At 40.5% G+C, this 15,385-nt stretch overlaps 1 protein-coding gene across 15 annotated transcripts in view; it reads right to left on the reverse strand.

Annotated features, from left to right (window-relative positions):
• The window catches only part of PKNOX2 (PBX/knotted 1 homeobox 2), a 262,424-nt gene that overhangs the window by 31,645 nt on the left and 215,394 nt on the right, over positions 1–15,385 (reverse strand). For all 15 annotated transcript variants that reach the window (XM_042476172.1, XM_042476171.1, XM_042476181.1 and 12 more), the window contains one exon: positions 8,368–8,556. In XM_042476172.1, coding sequence (XP_042332106.1) covers positions 8,368–8,556 — 189 coding nt within the window. The remainder of the gene's footprint in view (positions 1–8,367; positions 8,557–15,385) is intronic.

Raw genomic sequence — 15,385 nt, forward strand, 5'->3', positions numbered from 1 at the left:
CAGTTGACAAAGCTATTCCCAAGCAGGCTCATGTTGTATCTAACTTCAACTTCAGTAGAGTGGTTTTGTTTTATTTTTTCATCTTTTACTCTAGATTTCCCTTAGGTCAGAACCTGGAAATGTTACTGTTTGGACTCCAGTTCCCAGAATCCTTTTGCCAGCATGTAGCATGTATATTCTGAAGGCTATAGAAGTAGTATTTCCAAGCTCTGTACCTGTATTTCTCCAAAAAACAAGGAACAGGGTACTGAAAACAAGAGACACTGTACCAAATAGTGTCTCAGACTAAAGAGAAACAGGGATTAGGGGTATCTATGGCACCCGCAATTCCTTCTCCCAAATCAGTCATGCAAATTAATCTGACGTGCATCATTCCGGTGTTCTTAGCCAAATACATTTTTGGCTGAATCCTTAGCAAGCCACAGAACGGAGGCCGCCCAGTTTATCGGCGCAGTGGGGAAGATGAAAGCCCCCAGCATCCTGGAGCCAGAATTGAGCATGGGGTTTAATATTCATTTTTTCCTTTCCCTGAGACAACTTCTTCCTCTCTCTGTGTGTAACATGAATCTGAGTAATTAACAACTTGAGAAAAACATTAGCAAGCTGCCTTCAACAAAGCTGGCAGCCGAGTGGAATTTTTATCCTGCTGTATCATTTTCCAGTGGGGAGCAACCTCACCATGAGCGCAGATGATGACTCTTCTATTTCAAGCTGCTGGGATTAATTCTGAACCATGACGAATTTCACACTCATGTCTTTTCCCCCCATTTTTTTTCTTTTTCTCTCCCTCCTCCCTCAAAAGAGGTGTACTTAATGTCAAGTCGCGATGGAAAAATCCCTGACCTCAGTTTTCCAGTTGCTGTATTCCTATCTCCATTGAGAGGCAGTCCTTTTGTGGAACCCTTTTCCCAGTTGCAGAATTTTAAATTGAAATTAGACCCGCACCCCCTCCTTGGTTTGCTTTAGGAGAGAGAGAAAAAATCTAGAAACAAAGTATACTTTTGTTAATTTAATGCATCCTGTTAGATTGCATGGAAGCAGCTGAGGATGACTTCATGCATCAACAGTGTTCAGTTTGCAGGTAAAATTTTCACAGGTGGAAAACTAAAAGAACGATCTGTGTCTTTTCCTTCCTCTCCAGTGCTTGAAAAAATCACAATGAACCTGATAGAAAAGGAGGAAGACAACCCAAATCTGGAGTGGGGTTAGCAACGAAGGCAGTATGAAGGCAAGGGATGTGGATACCCATTAGAAGGAAGGAAGGAAGGAAGGAAGGAAGGAAGGAAGGAAGGAAGATGGATGTGGTGATTATTACCAATCACCAGTTCTATGTGTGATATGATAACTGGAATCATATAAAGAAGTGGTTCAGAGTCCCAAACTAGATCTAAAAAGACAAGGTGACTTAAAGACTTGTAGGTTTGTACTGTATACAGGTCTTTCATTTTCATTCTGGATTTTCTAGGCAGCTTGTAGCAAACAGATAGTTCTTAGATCAGCACTGTAACATCTCAGAGTGATCCTGCTGAGAGATGTGCCTGTGTGTCAATGCGTTTCTTACAAAAAATGTTCAAGTGCTTGCTTCAGCTCTGTGAGGGTCCTTGGGTAAGGTTTCTCAGTGCCAATGTCACCAGCTGCTGCCGTTGCTCTTCTTTCTCTTTCTTATCTTAGCTACCACTTGCTTTTTTGGCAGGCAGAGTGACACAATGTATCTGCACTGCACAACTATAATAGTTTGATACAACTTTAATTGCCAGGTCTCTGTGATATGGAATCCTGGGAATTCTAGTTTGGTGACAACCAAAAGGAGAGGTGAATAAGAAATAAATATTGTTATCGTTACTACTTCTACTATTATTATTACTTAGGTTTCTTACTGGAGATGTTCTAGAAGTTCTCTAATAGTCCTTTGTTTTCCTAGATGTTTTGGACTTCAGTTTCCAGAATAGCTGACCATTAGCAATGCTTTCTAATTACCTAAACATCTGGAAGGCCAAAGTTTTTAACCTCTATTCTTATCTATTTGGAACTACAGCACTGCAGCCTTTTTGCAAATAATTCTAAGGATGCCACCAAACCACAAATTCCAGGATGGAATCCGAATGATTAAGTGATATCTAACTGCTATAATAAGGGTAGTGCCAACATAATGAGGAAGTCATTGGAAACATCTACTGGCTCTTCTTTTTCTCACCTCACCATTGCCCAGGTTAGAAGAAGGTGAACAAGGTGAACAGACTCAGTGGCATCACTAGGGCTGGCGTTACCTGAAGTGGTAACTCATGGTGTCACCACTCCTTGACCTCCTCTCATCCCACACCATGCAAAATTCTTAGTAATCTTGTTTGTACTTATGTTACTCATAAATCTCAATTCCCATGTATCACTGAATGTAATGGTAATAGTTGTGATACAAACAACAAGCAAAATTAAAATTGTGAAGTCGAAGGCTTTCATGGCCGGCATCCATAGGTTTTTTTGTGGGTTTTTCGGGCTATGTGGCCATGTTCTAGAAGGGTTTATGGCAAAACGTCAGGAATAAACTTTTCTAGAACATGGCCACATAGCCCACCCCCCTCCCCAAATTAAAATTATACCTTTGAATCACAATATCATACACACAGCCCACATGTATTTAGTTTCATGCAATTAAAGTGAAAATTTGGTAAGGCGTGATGTTTTAAAAGGAAATTTAAAAAGGAGTTTAAAATTATATATATATATATATACACACACACACACACACACACACATTTTCTATTTATTTTAAAAAAACTGGAAATGCTCCTTTCTTCTCCTTCTTCTTCAGTATTTTAAAGAGACACAAGCGAGTGCCACAACCTGTCTCTGCCCAAAGGGAGATGTTTGGGGAGCAGTGGTATCACCGCCCCTTTGGGTGTCACCTGTTGTGGTTTGCACCCCCCGTCCTCCTAGTGATGCCCCTGAAAATAAGCAGATGAATGAGGAGGTTGCAGTGCCAAGTCTACCAGGTGATCTTGTCAGTAGACATGCTGGAGTGTGGTCCTTTTGTAGTTGCCCAGCTATGCCTACCCTTTTGCTACTCCTGGAAATGGGATAACTGATTTTAGTATTATTTGTAGTAATATAAATTTCTTGTCAACTCATTGTATTTTTTTCATCTACTTATTTGTATTAATGTCTCTCTAGAATAGCGTTATATATGAGCTGAATAATAAGAGTGAGAGAGAAAGATACCAGAGTACAAGTATGTAGCTGGAAGTGCTAAGCTGATGGTCCCTCAGGAGTGGCACTACCGATTCTCATTATTCTAGCATTTGCACCCATCATTGGGAGTAACTTTGAAAGGTCATGTGGTTTTGAGAGGGAGTAATTAACATTTCCAAACTTTTAATGATCAAATGCCCAGTGACCTCTTCAGCACTGGGATTTTAAATGATATGGGGAGAGGAAAATCGAAGTAGGGAGCTTGGATGCTAAATTGCCAGGTGTTCCCAAGCTCTCATTATTCGAACATCAATGTGCAAGACTCTCCAACCTATTCACTGCATACTCTTGAGCTGGGCGTCCAGTATAAACCTCCATCCACAACATGCAAATATTGCGTAGCCTAGAAAATTTATTTATTTCAGGACTATAAGTCTCAGAATTACCAGAAAGCATGGTCACCAGTTGAGGATCCTGTAGATCAAATAAATAAATAAATAAATAATCTCTTTTAAATCTTTTAAAATAAAAAGCCTAACATTTCCCTGTGTCATTTTGAAGAACTTCTCTTATGCAGAGGTTTTTCCATCCTCAAATGCCCAACTCCACAGAGACAGATGCATCTGGAGTCACATAACTTAGAGAGAAGGGACCCTGAAGGTCTGACCTGTTGTTCAGTGCAGGATCCACAGTGCACTATGCAATTACAGCATCCCTGACAGATGGTCATCCTTGTTATTGTTGTGTGCCTTCAAGTTGCTTTTGACTTATGGAGACCATAAGGTGGACCTGTCATAGGTTTTCTGAAGGTAATCACCCTGTGGGTTTCCTTGGCCAAGCAGGGATATGAACCCAGATCTCCAAAGTCATAGTCCAACACTTAAACCCTCAGGATGCACCCACACTGCAGAAATAACCCAGGTTGACACCATTTTAACTGCCACGACTCAATGCTATGGAATTCTGGGATTTGTAGTTTGTTGTGACATCAGAACTATGTTACAATTCCTAGAATTCCATAGTATTGAACCATGGCAGTTAAAGTGGTGTCAAACCAGATTATTTCTGTGGTACGGATGCAGCTAATGACAGGATATACTTTCTATTTTAATTATAGAAATAGATTTTATGAATTTATGTTTCTACCTATCAATTACCATAAACAAATGTTATACAATTCAACTTCTTCTGTTTTCTCTCTCTTTCTCTTCGTGTTGTTGAAATGCCCTTCTTCTTTGGGAGGAAAACACACTGGCCTTTCCCCAGCCTGCCTTATTCAAACTTGATGCAGAAAACACGGCTCATGTTTGTTCCTTGGTTATAATGAAATGTGATGCTTCCTCGCAGCCTTCCAGCACATCACCTTCGCCTGAGCCGACAACATGTTTAACTAATTTTAGCCGAAACGTGTGAACTTCTCCCCAGCAGTTGGTGAAATGTGTCATCTGAGCAGCCCCAAACGCAGAAGAGGAGAAGAACTGCTCCCCTTCAACAGAAGAATGCCTTGCAAAAATGTCAGGTTGAGGGAAGGAGGGGTTTCGTGCCTCTCCAAGGGCCTGATTATTTCCAAAGACTGGTGCTAATTTTCTGATATGATCCTCACATCTTTGTGAGGCGCTAAATCCTCATTACTTTTCCTGACCGATGCATTCTAATTAGATCAACACTTTAAAAAAAAAATTCACAATAGCCACAGGACGGCTTTCCATCTCATTAACTCCTCACATATTATTTTCATGAAAATTACTGATAAAAATGTGCATCTCCATTTGCTGGGACTTGGAGCCTCGTCGGCTCATATCTAACATCTCTCTCATCGCCCGGGATGCGAGGCGTTGCTATGGCGACTCGCAATAATAGAAACTAATAAATTACAAACGAGATGCTCGTTGAGCAATTATTGTTCTCCTTTATGCAAGTTTCTTGCTAATTTTGATCATAAGGGAAACTACAATAAAGCAGTAAAGGAATATTAAGTCCATTTCTACAGAATATTTGAAAACATGGACAGGCTGGCTTTTTTTTTTTAAGATCAATGATTAAGTGATTTAGATATTTCAGTAAAGCTAAATGGGAAATAAACTTTTAAAGTCTCTCCCTTTCTCCTGTTGGAAAAGTCTCTGCATCTAGACACCATGGCCTTTACATTACCTGGTTCTGCCACAGAGAAAGAAGGATGTTAGCATAACACCTTAGGTACATTAAGCATGGATCAGGCACCTACAAAAGAGACATTACATCCTTAGGACTGGAGCATTGCTTTGGCACAGCTTCCGGCCTCTTAGGATACATGCATCATTAAAACAGCATACCTCCAAAGTGACTTAAAGCAGTTTTATTTTGGCCTAGCTTCAGTCCATTTTGCATGTCTACTCAGAAGTAAACTCTATTGGCCACATAAAGGTACCCCTGATTTGTGGATTTGGAGGGGTTTTTGTATTTTGGTATATGGTCAACACAACTACCCCTGAATATGTCTATTGAGTTTAATTTAACTTACTCTCAGATAATTGGGTTTAGGAATGCAGCCTACAAGGGCTAATTGTTGTCTGCCTCAGCAACTTGAGCAACTAGTTTGGCGAATCCAAGAAGCAGGGCTTTTTTCTCTGTATCAGCATTTTGACTGTGCAACTCTGTACCAATGAATTATTCTGTTGTGGTGTTTTCCGTTACACCTCCAAGGTGCAACTCTCTGTCCCCAACCTTCCTTATCTTTATAACAAACCAGTGAAGAAAGCTGAAGCTGAGAGGAGCTGGCATGCTGTTGATTAGTTCCAACTAGAGTAGATCCATTAAGTCAGTTGTTGAACATGCAGATGAATCTAATGGATTCAATAAATCTATTATAGTGTAAAATTCTAGGCTAAATTGTAGACTAAAAGTCAACTAGAGAATGTTGGGCCCAAGAGATTTATGTTCTCTGTGGAGGATTATGACCGAGGTTTTCTTGGTCCTAGTTTTATACTCTCTTTCTCACCCCATAGAACATCAAAAGATACCTTGATAGGCTTGGGACTGGACAAAAGATTATTATCCAACTAGGTACAGCTTGGCATATGGTTTTGTTAAGTAGAAAGGAGGAACGCTGCCATGGGAGATTAAGTGGCCCAAATAGACCAGGTGATGGTTGGAGAGGACTTGTCCAAGTTCTCCTTCTTCCTTTAGCCAGGAAGAGGGGGCCATGTATCTTTTGTATGAAATGAACAACAAAGTCACATGGCAGAGAAAAGCATAGAATTGCATTTGGGTCTTGTAAACATTTCACCCTGCTGGCTGTCTCCCTATAGATATGGTGTAGGGACAGTGGTCTTGGAGTCTTTGTAAAAATGCTTTAAGCTCTGCCTTCCCAGATATTCAACTTGTTATTTGTAACTTAACAGAAGTATCACAAAACATATTTACTAGGCACATATATCCTTACCTTGCATGACATGTTTTTACAAAAGAGAAAAATAAAGTCTGCAAAGTACACAAATGACATTAGGATTAAGCAAAGCATGATTAACCCATGATAGAGATCTATGGAGAATTTCTTGTGGGGGGAATAATTTTTATCTCCAGTTGTCGTCTCCAAATGTTTTTTGTCGTGAAATGTTTTGATTCCAAATGTTTCCAAAGAGGAAATTTGAGAATAAATAAAAGGACAGAATTGTTGCTGCTTGATTCGATTCATATTCACTCAGATGTAGGTTCCCCTGTTCTCCACTGAATTTATTTCCAACATGTCCATCTCATTCCAGCTGGAGTGCTTGCTTTCTCTTAATTTTTTACATGGACACAGTGTTACATGCCCACATTTCAGTAATCAAAACCTGAATATTTTAAAAAGCAGACATCAGAACGCACATATAATATGGCAGTGTATATTAGCTGTTGCATTAATGCATGACATATATTTTGGAGTGCCATTACTCTTGATAAAATCCACTTATTCTAAATTATTTTTTTAAACCCACATTGCTGCCAAGTATGAGTAAATGCATTTTCCTGTATTCTTCAACCACTTCACTTGTTGAGTAGGAGCATTAATGAATAGCTAATAATAAATATGGCAAGAAGACCCTTGATTTAGTGTTATTGATGAACCTTCTTCTCATGGGCATTCAAAATGTCATCATTCAAGTGGTGGCATAGCTCAAAAGCTTGGTAAGAGACTGGGCTACGAATAAGGGCTATGAAAGCCTGAGAAACAAGGTGCTTTTTCTGTCATTAAGCCTGAGATGTCATGTTCTTTTTCTGTTATTTTCTCCCCAAAAGGTATTATGGAGGATCATAACACTAACTTACATTGCATGACTGTTGTAAGGATTTCAGCTAAATGATGCACGTGAAATGCTCTGAACACTTTAAAGTTCTATGGAAGTATTTGTGATTGCTTATTTCAGAACAGCTAGAATAGAACTACATAACAGTTAATTTAAACACCAATCAAGCATCATTGTATTAATGAGAGCCAGAATGGTGTAGTGGTTGAAATGTTGGACAAGGACTCTGGGAGATCAAGGTTCATGAAAAAGCCCAAGTGACCTTTGTTAAGCACCCTTGCACCCTCCATGCTATATTTTAGGACCTTTATGTCTGGAGATAGCATGTTTTTGAGAGATTAATGAACTTTCAGGGACACTAGGTCAGGTTCCCAGGAAAAAAGGAACCATTTGCCCAAGGAATGTGTACATCCAGGTAAACAAAACCATCAAAACTACAGTTCTCCTTCCTTTCCCCAGATAATCTGCATTTCCTCTTTAAAAAAGATCTCTTTGCACATAAAACAATAAGACAGCCTCTGTGTTCCCTATCCCTGTTGTGTCCCCAGCCAAACGTTCCCCTCCATCCATCTCAGAGACAACTTAATCCAATCACTGTTTTTGTCACACTAAAATTAAAGTCACCAACCAGTCCGACTGTCGACTCCTGGAAAAGACATTCAACCTTTTACAACCAAATAAAGGTGTTCTGGCATCTCATCCTATGGGGAAACCAAGAGGGTGAATTCTGGATCCCAGGAAGACCAGTTGTAACCTTTGCTTCTGAGGTTCCCCATCCCTATTTTTTTTTAGCCCGCAAACAAAATTAACACACAATTACAGCCCAACCTTTTTGATGGAAATATGAAAGTTGTGGAAGAAAAAACTTTTTTAAAAAACAAGGAAATAAGTTGTATTGGATATTTCCAGCCATTACCTGTGCATGTAGGTTAATGGAGGACTGGTTCGGGGAGTAAGGCCCCCCAAGGTCATTCCTGAGTAGGTTGTCGCTGTGCATCTTAGTTTTGAGGCAGGTGATGTAACGATTACAAAAGTCCTTGCACAATTCATTCACCTTCTCCAACTCCAGTAGATGAATCCTCAGGACCTGAATGGCTTTCACCATCTGGAGATGATTAAACAAAGAGAAACTATTCAATCACATATAGGAAACATAGGGTTTTTTTGGTAAACGCTGCAGTCTGAAGACGTTGATATTCACTAATCTAAACAATAGTACATATTGTCTAGATTAATCAGTGAAACCTGCCTGATTGAAATGGTATCTTTGTGTTTGATCAAGCAGATTTTAATTTTGGTGTTGGATTATTTCAAAATCCCATTTGAGGCCAGTATGTCAGGAGTTCCTGCATCCATGACAAACATAGGCCTATCCCAACTGGTCTCCAAGCCCACACACTCAGCAAGTCATGCTCTTGGTGGTGTTTTCATTTCTGCGCAGATGGATCTGTGGGCAGAGGTGATTAATACCTCCCAGACAGACAATTTTCTGGTCAGAATTAACATTACAGCTACTGTCTGTCCCTGCAGATGTGGTAGAGGTATTAAGATGGTCCACCTTCGAAGGCTAATGGATCCGTCAAGATTCAAGAAAACCCTAGAGGGTTTTATGGCTGGTATCTCCAATGATCCTATTGAAGTGCTGGCCAATAGATGGAAACAAGACCTAACTAGGGCTATTGACACAATTGTCACAAAATTCCCTCCCCAACCCATCACTAATTGGGCTCCTTGGTAGATAGACTGACCTCCTTGCAAACTGGAAACCACTGCATTTCCCCATAATCTACCCTAACATTATTCTCTCATCCTGAGCTCATGTTACAGGACATCATATCTCTGCTTTAATCCTGGGTTAAATTACAATACTGCCAGGCTTAAATTACAGTAACTACAGTTCCCCATGAAATTCAGCTTTGAGGAGCTGTGGCTTGTTCAAATCGTGGTCAGTGAAAACAAGCAAGGTTTGCAAGCCCGGCTTGTTCAAAAACCATTGCTCAAATGAATCTCAGTTCCCTGAGTTTCCTTATCTCAGGGAGATGTGGTTGACAGCTGGAAGCAGATTCTTTTCCCACCTCCTATTCTGGCATGCAGAAAAAGAGGAAAGGTGAGTGCATACGCCCAAGGCTTTTACAGCTCACTTGTGTAGTGGGACACCATGCCTTTCCATTAATGTCTTCGCCAAGCCTCTGTGTCAATGCCCTATAATGGATCCTGCAATCACCTCAGCAGGTTAAAAAGCACCAGAAGCTCCATTTGCAAAATTTGGCATTTCATTCCTTGAGTGCTTCTGGGATCCAGCTTGCAAGTGTTCTATATAAAAGCGTGCCTGATTATTCTCATCTGGCCATTCTTCCTAACAAGACTGGAGAATGGAAACACGCCTGTAAGCTCTCCCTTGAGCAAAGCCTTGGCCTCAGTAAAATATACCCCATAAATGTTTAAAAATTTACACATAAAACATTCCATGCATGGAACAGAGACCTTACATTTTACAGCCTCGGCTCAAAATCTTGAATAATATATAAAATCCTAGCTATTCACCGCAGGACAATAAATCAGTTTTTTTTAATGCAACAAAGAGTCTTTAAATTTCAAAGCACTTTTTCAACTTGCTAATTTTAGTGGCCATTTTTACAAACTATTAGTCACAGGCTGCTCATGGCTAGGATGAATATACAAATCCATGTGGGCTCGCCCTCTAGATGCTCATGGAGATGCAGTCAGGGAAGAAGCCTTCAAATATCAGATAGAAGGAAAAAGATCTGGTTTTGGTCCTAGCTAGTGAGCATCTATGCTTAGGGATACAAGTAGCAGCAGCAGCAGAAGCTCTGGCAAACTCAACTGAGCAGGATTTGACGATATAAAGGCATTTCTTTCTCCTAATGGACTGTGAAAGCTTTCCTAACCAAATCACAAAGAAGGCAGGAGGAAAGGGCACAGAAGAGGGTGGGGGGATAGTTGATAAACACACCAAGGAAAAGGTTAATCAGAAGCATAGCAATCCAGGGGCAAACAGGGGGCAAATCCCTCCTGTTCCCCCACCTTCCCTAGAGGATTTGTGAGATTAAAGTCTTGATGCCACTGTTGAGCATAACAACGCCCCCCCCCCCTCCTGAGACCTGGAGAGACCATTGCAGTTGCAGCTTGGGTGAGGCTTTTTTCTTCAATGTGAACTGGTGAAACACTTCTATGAAACAGAAGGAAGGAAGGAAGGAAGGAAGGAAGGAAGGAAGGAAGGAAGGAAGGAAGGAAAGAAGTTATCCAAATGGGATGTTTTGGACAGGATGCAGGAGCAGAGCAGCTTATGGGGCCTTTCCTAGGGTGCATCTACAATGTAGATGTAGTTTGACACCACTTTAAGTGTTTTAGCTCCATCCTATCTAATCCTGGAATTTATAGTTTTACAAGGCTTTTTCCACTAAAGAGTGCTGGTGTCTCACAAAACTACAAATCTCAAAATTCAGACTGAGCCATAGCAGTTAAAATGGTGTCCAACTCCATCATTTCTACAGCACAGACACACCTCTACAAAATCCATGGGAATAAGTATGTGTGTGAGAGAGAAAGAGAGACTGAGAGAGAGGCAGGGAGAGAGAGAAAGAGGGGGGGAATGGGAAGGATGAAGGGAAGGAATGGGAGAGAAGGAGAAGAGTCGCAGAGGGTCAATGGAAAGCATGGATTAATGTCTACCAGGAATGGATGAATATTTCACTCCCTCATTTTCAATTTTTTGACAAATGTTGATTTTTTAAAAATAAAAGTGAATCGAATGAAACTCTCAACCATCTACATGGCCAAATCTATGCTTATTTAACTATTCCCAGTATACACAATAGGGCCACATTATTTATACCTACCATTTAACTCTTCTGCAGGTATTTCAGTGGTATGTGAAAGACCACTGAGAGAGAAAGGGAGAGGGATCACATTCCCAGTCCATCAAGTCAAACTTGATAGTACCATAGATGTTTATATAACACCTAGTTAATTCTAAACCTTTTTGGACAAATGCAATTCTAGCATCTCTCCAGGACTTCTAGTTCAATGTGGGAAGAGGAGGGATAGAGGCATGAACAGGTGTCCTCAGACCCTGCCATTTCATAGTGCCTGAGTAAAGTAACGTTGGTATAGTGCAATGAAAGGTGGAATTGGGGGCAACTGTAATGGAAGGCAGGGTAAACTGTATTTCAAATCCCAGTGAACCATGAAGCTTGTTAACTTTTGGCTACTTGCCACCCTTCAGCCTAACCTACTTTGAATGGTTGTTGTGAGGAGAGAAGTGACCTGGGAGGGGTGATGGCATGGATGAGCCATGTATACTACTATCATGAGATCCTTGGGAGAAGCACAAGATTTTAAAGTGTAATAATTATTATGCACTGATAATAAAAAATACATTTGGATACTGTTCTGCCAGGGCATCATGTTCATCCAACAGCTGCATTCCTGAAAGTCAGCTTTCAAGGGCAAAGACACGAAAACTTGACATATACATGTGTGTGTGCATGTGTGTGTGTGTGTGTGTGTGTGTATGTATCTATGTAAAATAAATCTCTCAATTATCTCAGCTCATTTGCTTGGGGTTTCTCATTTTATGTCCCTGCTTCACTGAGCAGTATATCTGTCCGGATAAAGAGTTACAGTCCAATGGAATACGTGCGCGGGGTTGTAAAAAATACAGATGCTGAATTAATTGACTGTGTGGCACTCAGCAGCTGATTGAGTTGATAATGGCGAGATCTGACCTTTTTCTAATTTCTAATTATGTGCATCTCGCCTGTGAGGAATACATGATTCTTATTCTAATGATGGTTAATGTCGCTGGCCTTTTCATCTCTTTTTTGCCATCAGCAGTGGTGGACAATTTACATAGGATTAGTAGCACTGAAATTGTGTAGCTACAACAAACAAACTTTGGGCAGGTTTGAAAGGGGGAGATATTTAGGGGCTTCTTTGTATGCTTCCAGGCAGAGCTGCTTTTGATAAGATTCTTACCAAGCCACACTATCAGCAGGAAGGAGGGGGAAAAAGACCAGAAAAGCACAGGGATGGGAAAAGACCAAATGATACAAAACGAATTAAAATATGACATTCATAATATTAAGAACAAAGGGTTTTATGGGATTATTACTTGTTTTGTTGCAGCATTTTACCATACTATTGACGATGGTTGTAGTTGTGTGCCTTCAAGTCGTTTCCAACTTATGGTGACCCTAAACCTATCATGGGGTTTTCTGAGGCCAAGAGTATGTGACTTGTTCATGGTCACCCAGTGGGTTTCCATGGGTGATGAGAGATTCAAATCCTGGTCTCAAGAGACACAGTCCAGTGCTCAGACTACTAGGCCATGCTGGCTCCAATATTGATGGACATAATGCATAAGACAAATAATTATTTTGAAGCAGTAGCAAGGTTAATCTGTAGCAGCAATACAACTATCCCAGGATAGCAGGGAAAGTCCTAGTTAATCTTCTACTATCCCATAATATCAGGATTTCTCTGCTTAAAAACAGTGTGTTCTTCCCCATTATTAAATTTGACCTCTTGTTGCTTGGCTGCATCCCTTTGATCACACTCTGATGTGGCTCAACCACATGTGTCCTTTCATCTCTTAAAAGTTGTAGGGCATATAGCAGTAGTAGTAGTAGTGGTGGTGGTGGTGGTGGTGGTGGTGCATCCATGGCTTGCAGGGTCAATGTTAGATTTTGTCCAGGGTCAATGTTGGCTATTGCTCTAGACAAGATCATAATATCATAATTACTAAAAGTAACACTACTTGGAACATTATTCCAGTGGTAAGTCACAGATTCCTAGGTTCACAGACAGAATCTGAATTTCTCCAGTCAGTAACATCTGGTCGAATGTGAAATAAAGAACTGTAATGGTGCCATATGTGAGTATGGGTGATGCAGGGCTGAAGGATTCTTTGATTAGTCAGGGAAAATTACATCCTCTTTCACCTCTATCAGACTTAGGGTTGCCAGGTGAAGAAAGAGAGATGGCTCCTGTCCTTTTAGTGGTTGTGTTGATAGGGAATTTCTTGACAAGGAAGGTTTGCTGACATTTCCTGTTATATACAACTGTTAAAGGGACAGGAGTGCCATCCCTGATTTCAACTGGCAACTCAAGTCAGGTTTCTCTGTCCTTGTGAGTTACGCTATCCTCTGTAGGCTGATAATCATAGGGAGCCCAGCCATCCCAAATGTCCTTCTTGCCTCTCTTCCTACAAGCAGGACAGACTGGGCACTGATCTCACTAAGCTATGCTTGCCCTTCTTGCATACATATTTATTTCCTGGTAAAGGATGCAGAACCTATTTAATAATGTATTTACAAGTATCACTTTTCATTTAGCTCTGCTGGCCACCCTCATTATTCTGGCATTATTAATGCCAGCCCAGCTCAGCATTTCTGGCTATGGGCCTGACTGCAACTCTTACAGTAACTGCAGTGGGGGATGGATTTTTAGAGCAACAATATAGCACTATGAGCTATGATCTATCGTTGTTCTGCAAAGAGCATGGCTTGATGGGAAACTGAAACCCAGAAATGTTACAAAAGAACCTGTCCCTACCAGCACTGTTGATATGGATCGACACTGATGTTAACCGCCCGGATTGGTTTGCCAGAGGGCGGTATACAAATAAATATTATTATTATTATTATTATTATTATTATTATGCCTGTATTTTTTGGATTCTTTCGTAAGGTTCTGGTTACACTTCTACTTCCTTGCTTAAATGACCTATGACTTTATTACTGCCTTCTTTTTTTCTCACTACAGATGATCAGATCATCAACACAGGTTAAGACATATGTCCACTTGCTGTCTTTGTATCTTGTATCATTATTCCCTTGAGTTAACTTCTTCTCAATCATAGAATCATAGAATCATAGACTCGTAGAGTTGGAAGAGACCACAAGGGCCATCCAGTCCAACTCTCTGCCATGCAGGAAATCACAGTCAAAGCATCCCCAACAGATGGCCATCCAGCCTCTGCTTGAAGACCTCCAAGGAAGGAGACTCCACTACACTCCGAGGAAGTGTATTCCACTGTCAAACAGCCCTTGCTGTCAGGAAGTTCCTCCTAATGTTGAGGTGGAATCTCTTTTCCTGCAGTTTGCATCCATTGCTCCGGGTCCTAGTCTCTGGAGCAGCAGAAAACAAGCTTGCTCCCTCCTCAATATGACATCCCTTCAAATATTTAAACAGGGTTATCATCATATCACCTCTTAACCTTCTCTTCTCCAGGCTAAACATTCCCAGCTCCCTAAGTCGTTCCTCGTAGGGCATGGTTTCCAGACCTTTATTCAGCTTTTTGTTCCATGCTCTAGCAGCAGTTTTAATCCATAAATGCTCTTCCAAAGTTTGCAAATTTCAAAGTTTGTTTTTGTTTTCAAAGCCTAGTAGTAGCTTCATATAAATGTCTTCTTGTAATTCTCCATGATAAAAAACAGTGTTTAGATCATAATGTTCAACATACATTTTTCTTGCTGCAGCAGCACTTAAGAGTGCTCTCATTGTAGTATGGTTCACAACTGGTGAATATCCTTTGGTACTAATCTGGCTTTGTGTTTCTGAATCTCTCCTTGAGTGTCATGTTTGATCTTAAAACCTACTTACACCCAACAATATTCTTTCCTTGCAGAAGTGTCTAAGTTTTGTTCTTATGGGGAGACAGTTTCTTTTCTGCAGCTGTTTTTCATTTGTCTCTTTCTTTTGCTGGCATCTTGTCTAATTGCTCTGGTACTTCATCCAATTTGCAAGGTAGGAAAGAAATAGTTTTCCTTTATTAGGTCAATTGCACCTCCACATTCCTTTCTTGTGGGTTGGGTGCCTTGAGTGTCTCATTGGTTATCACACTAAGTTCTTCTTGTTATTTATCAGGAGCTAGAGTAGTATCTTCTCATTGTTTGAGTATCTTCTCATTG

Source organism: Sceloporus undulatus, chromosome 6 (assembly GCF_019175285.1).
Source record: "Sceloporus undulatus isolate JIND9_A2432 ecotype Alabama chromosome 6, SceUnd_v1.1, whole genome shotgun sequence".
Lineage (NCBI taxonomy): Eukaryota > Metazoa > Chordata > Lepidosauria > Squamata > Phrynosomatidae > Sceloporus > Sceloporus undulatus.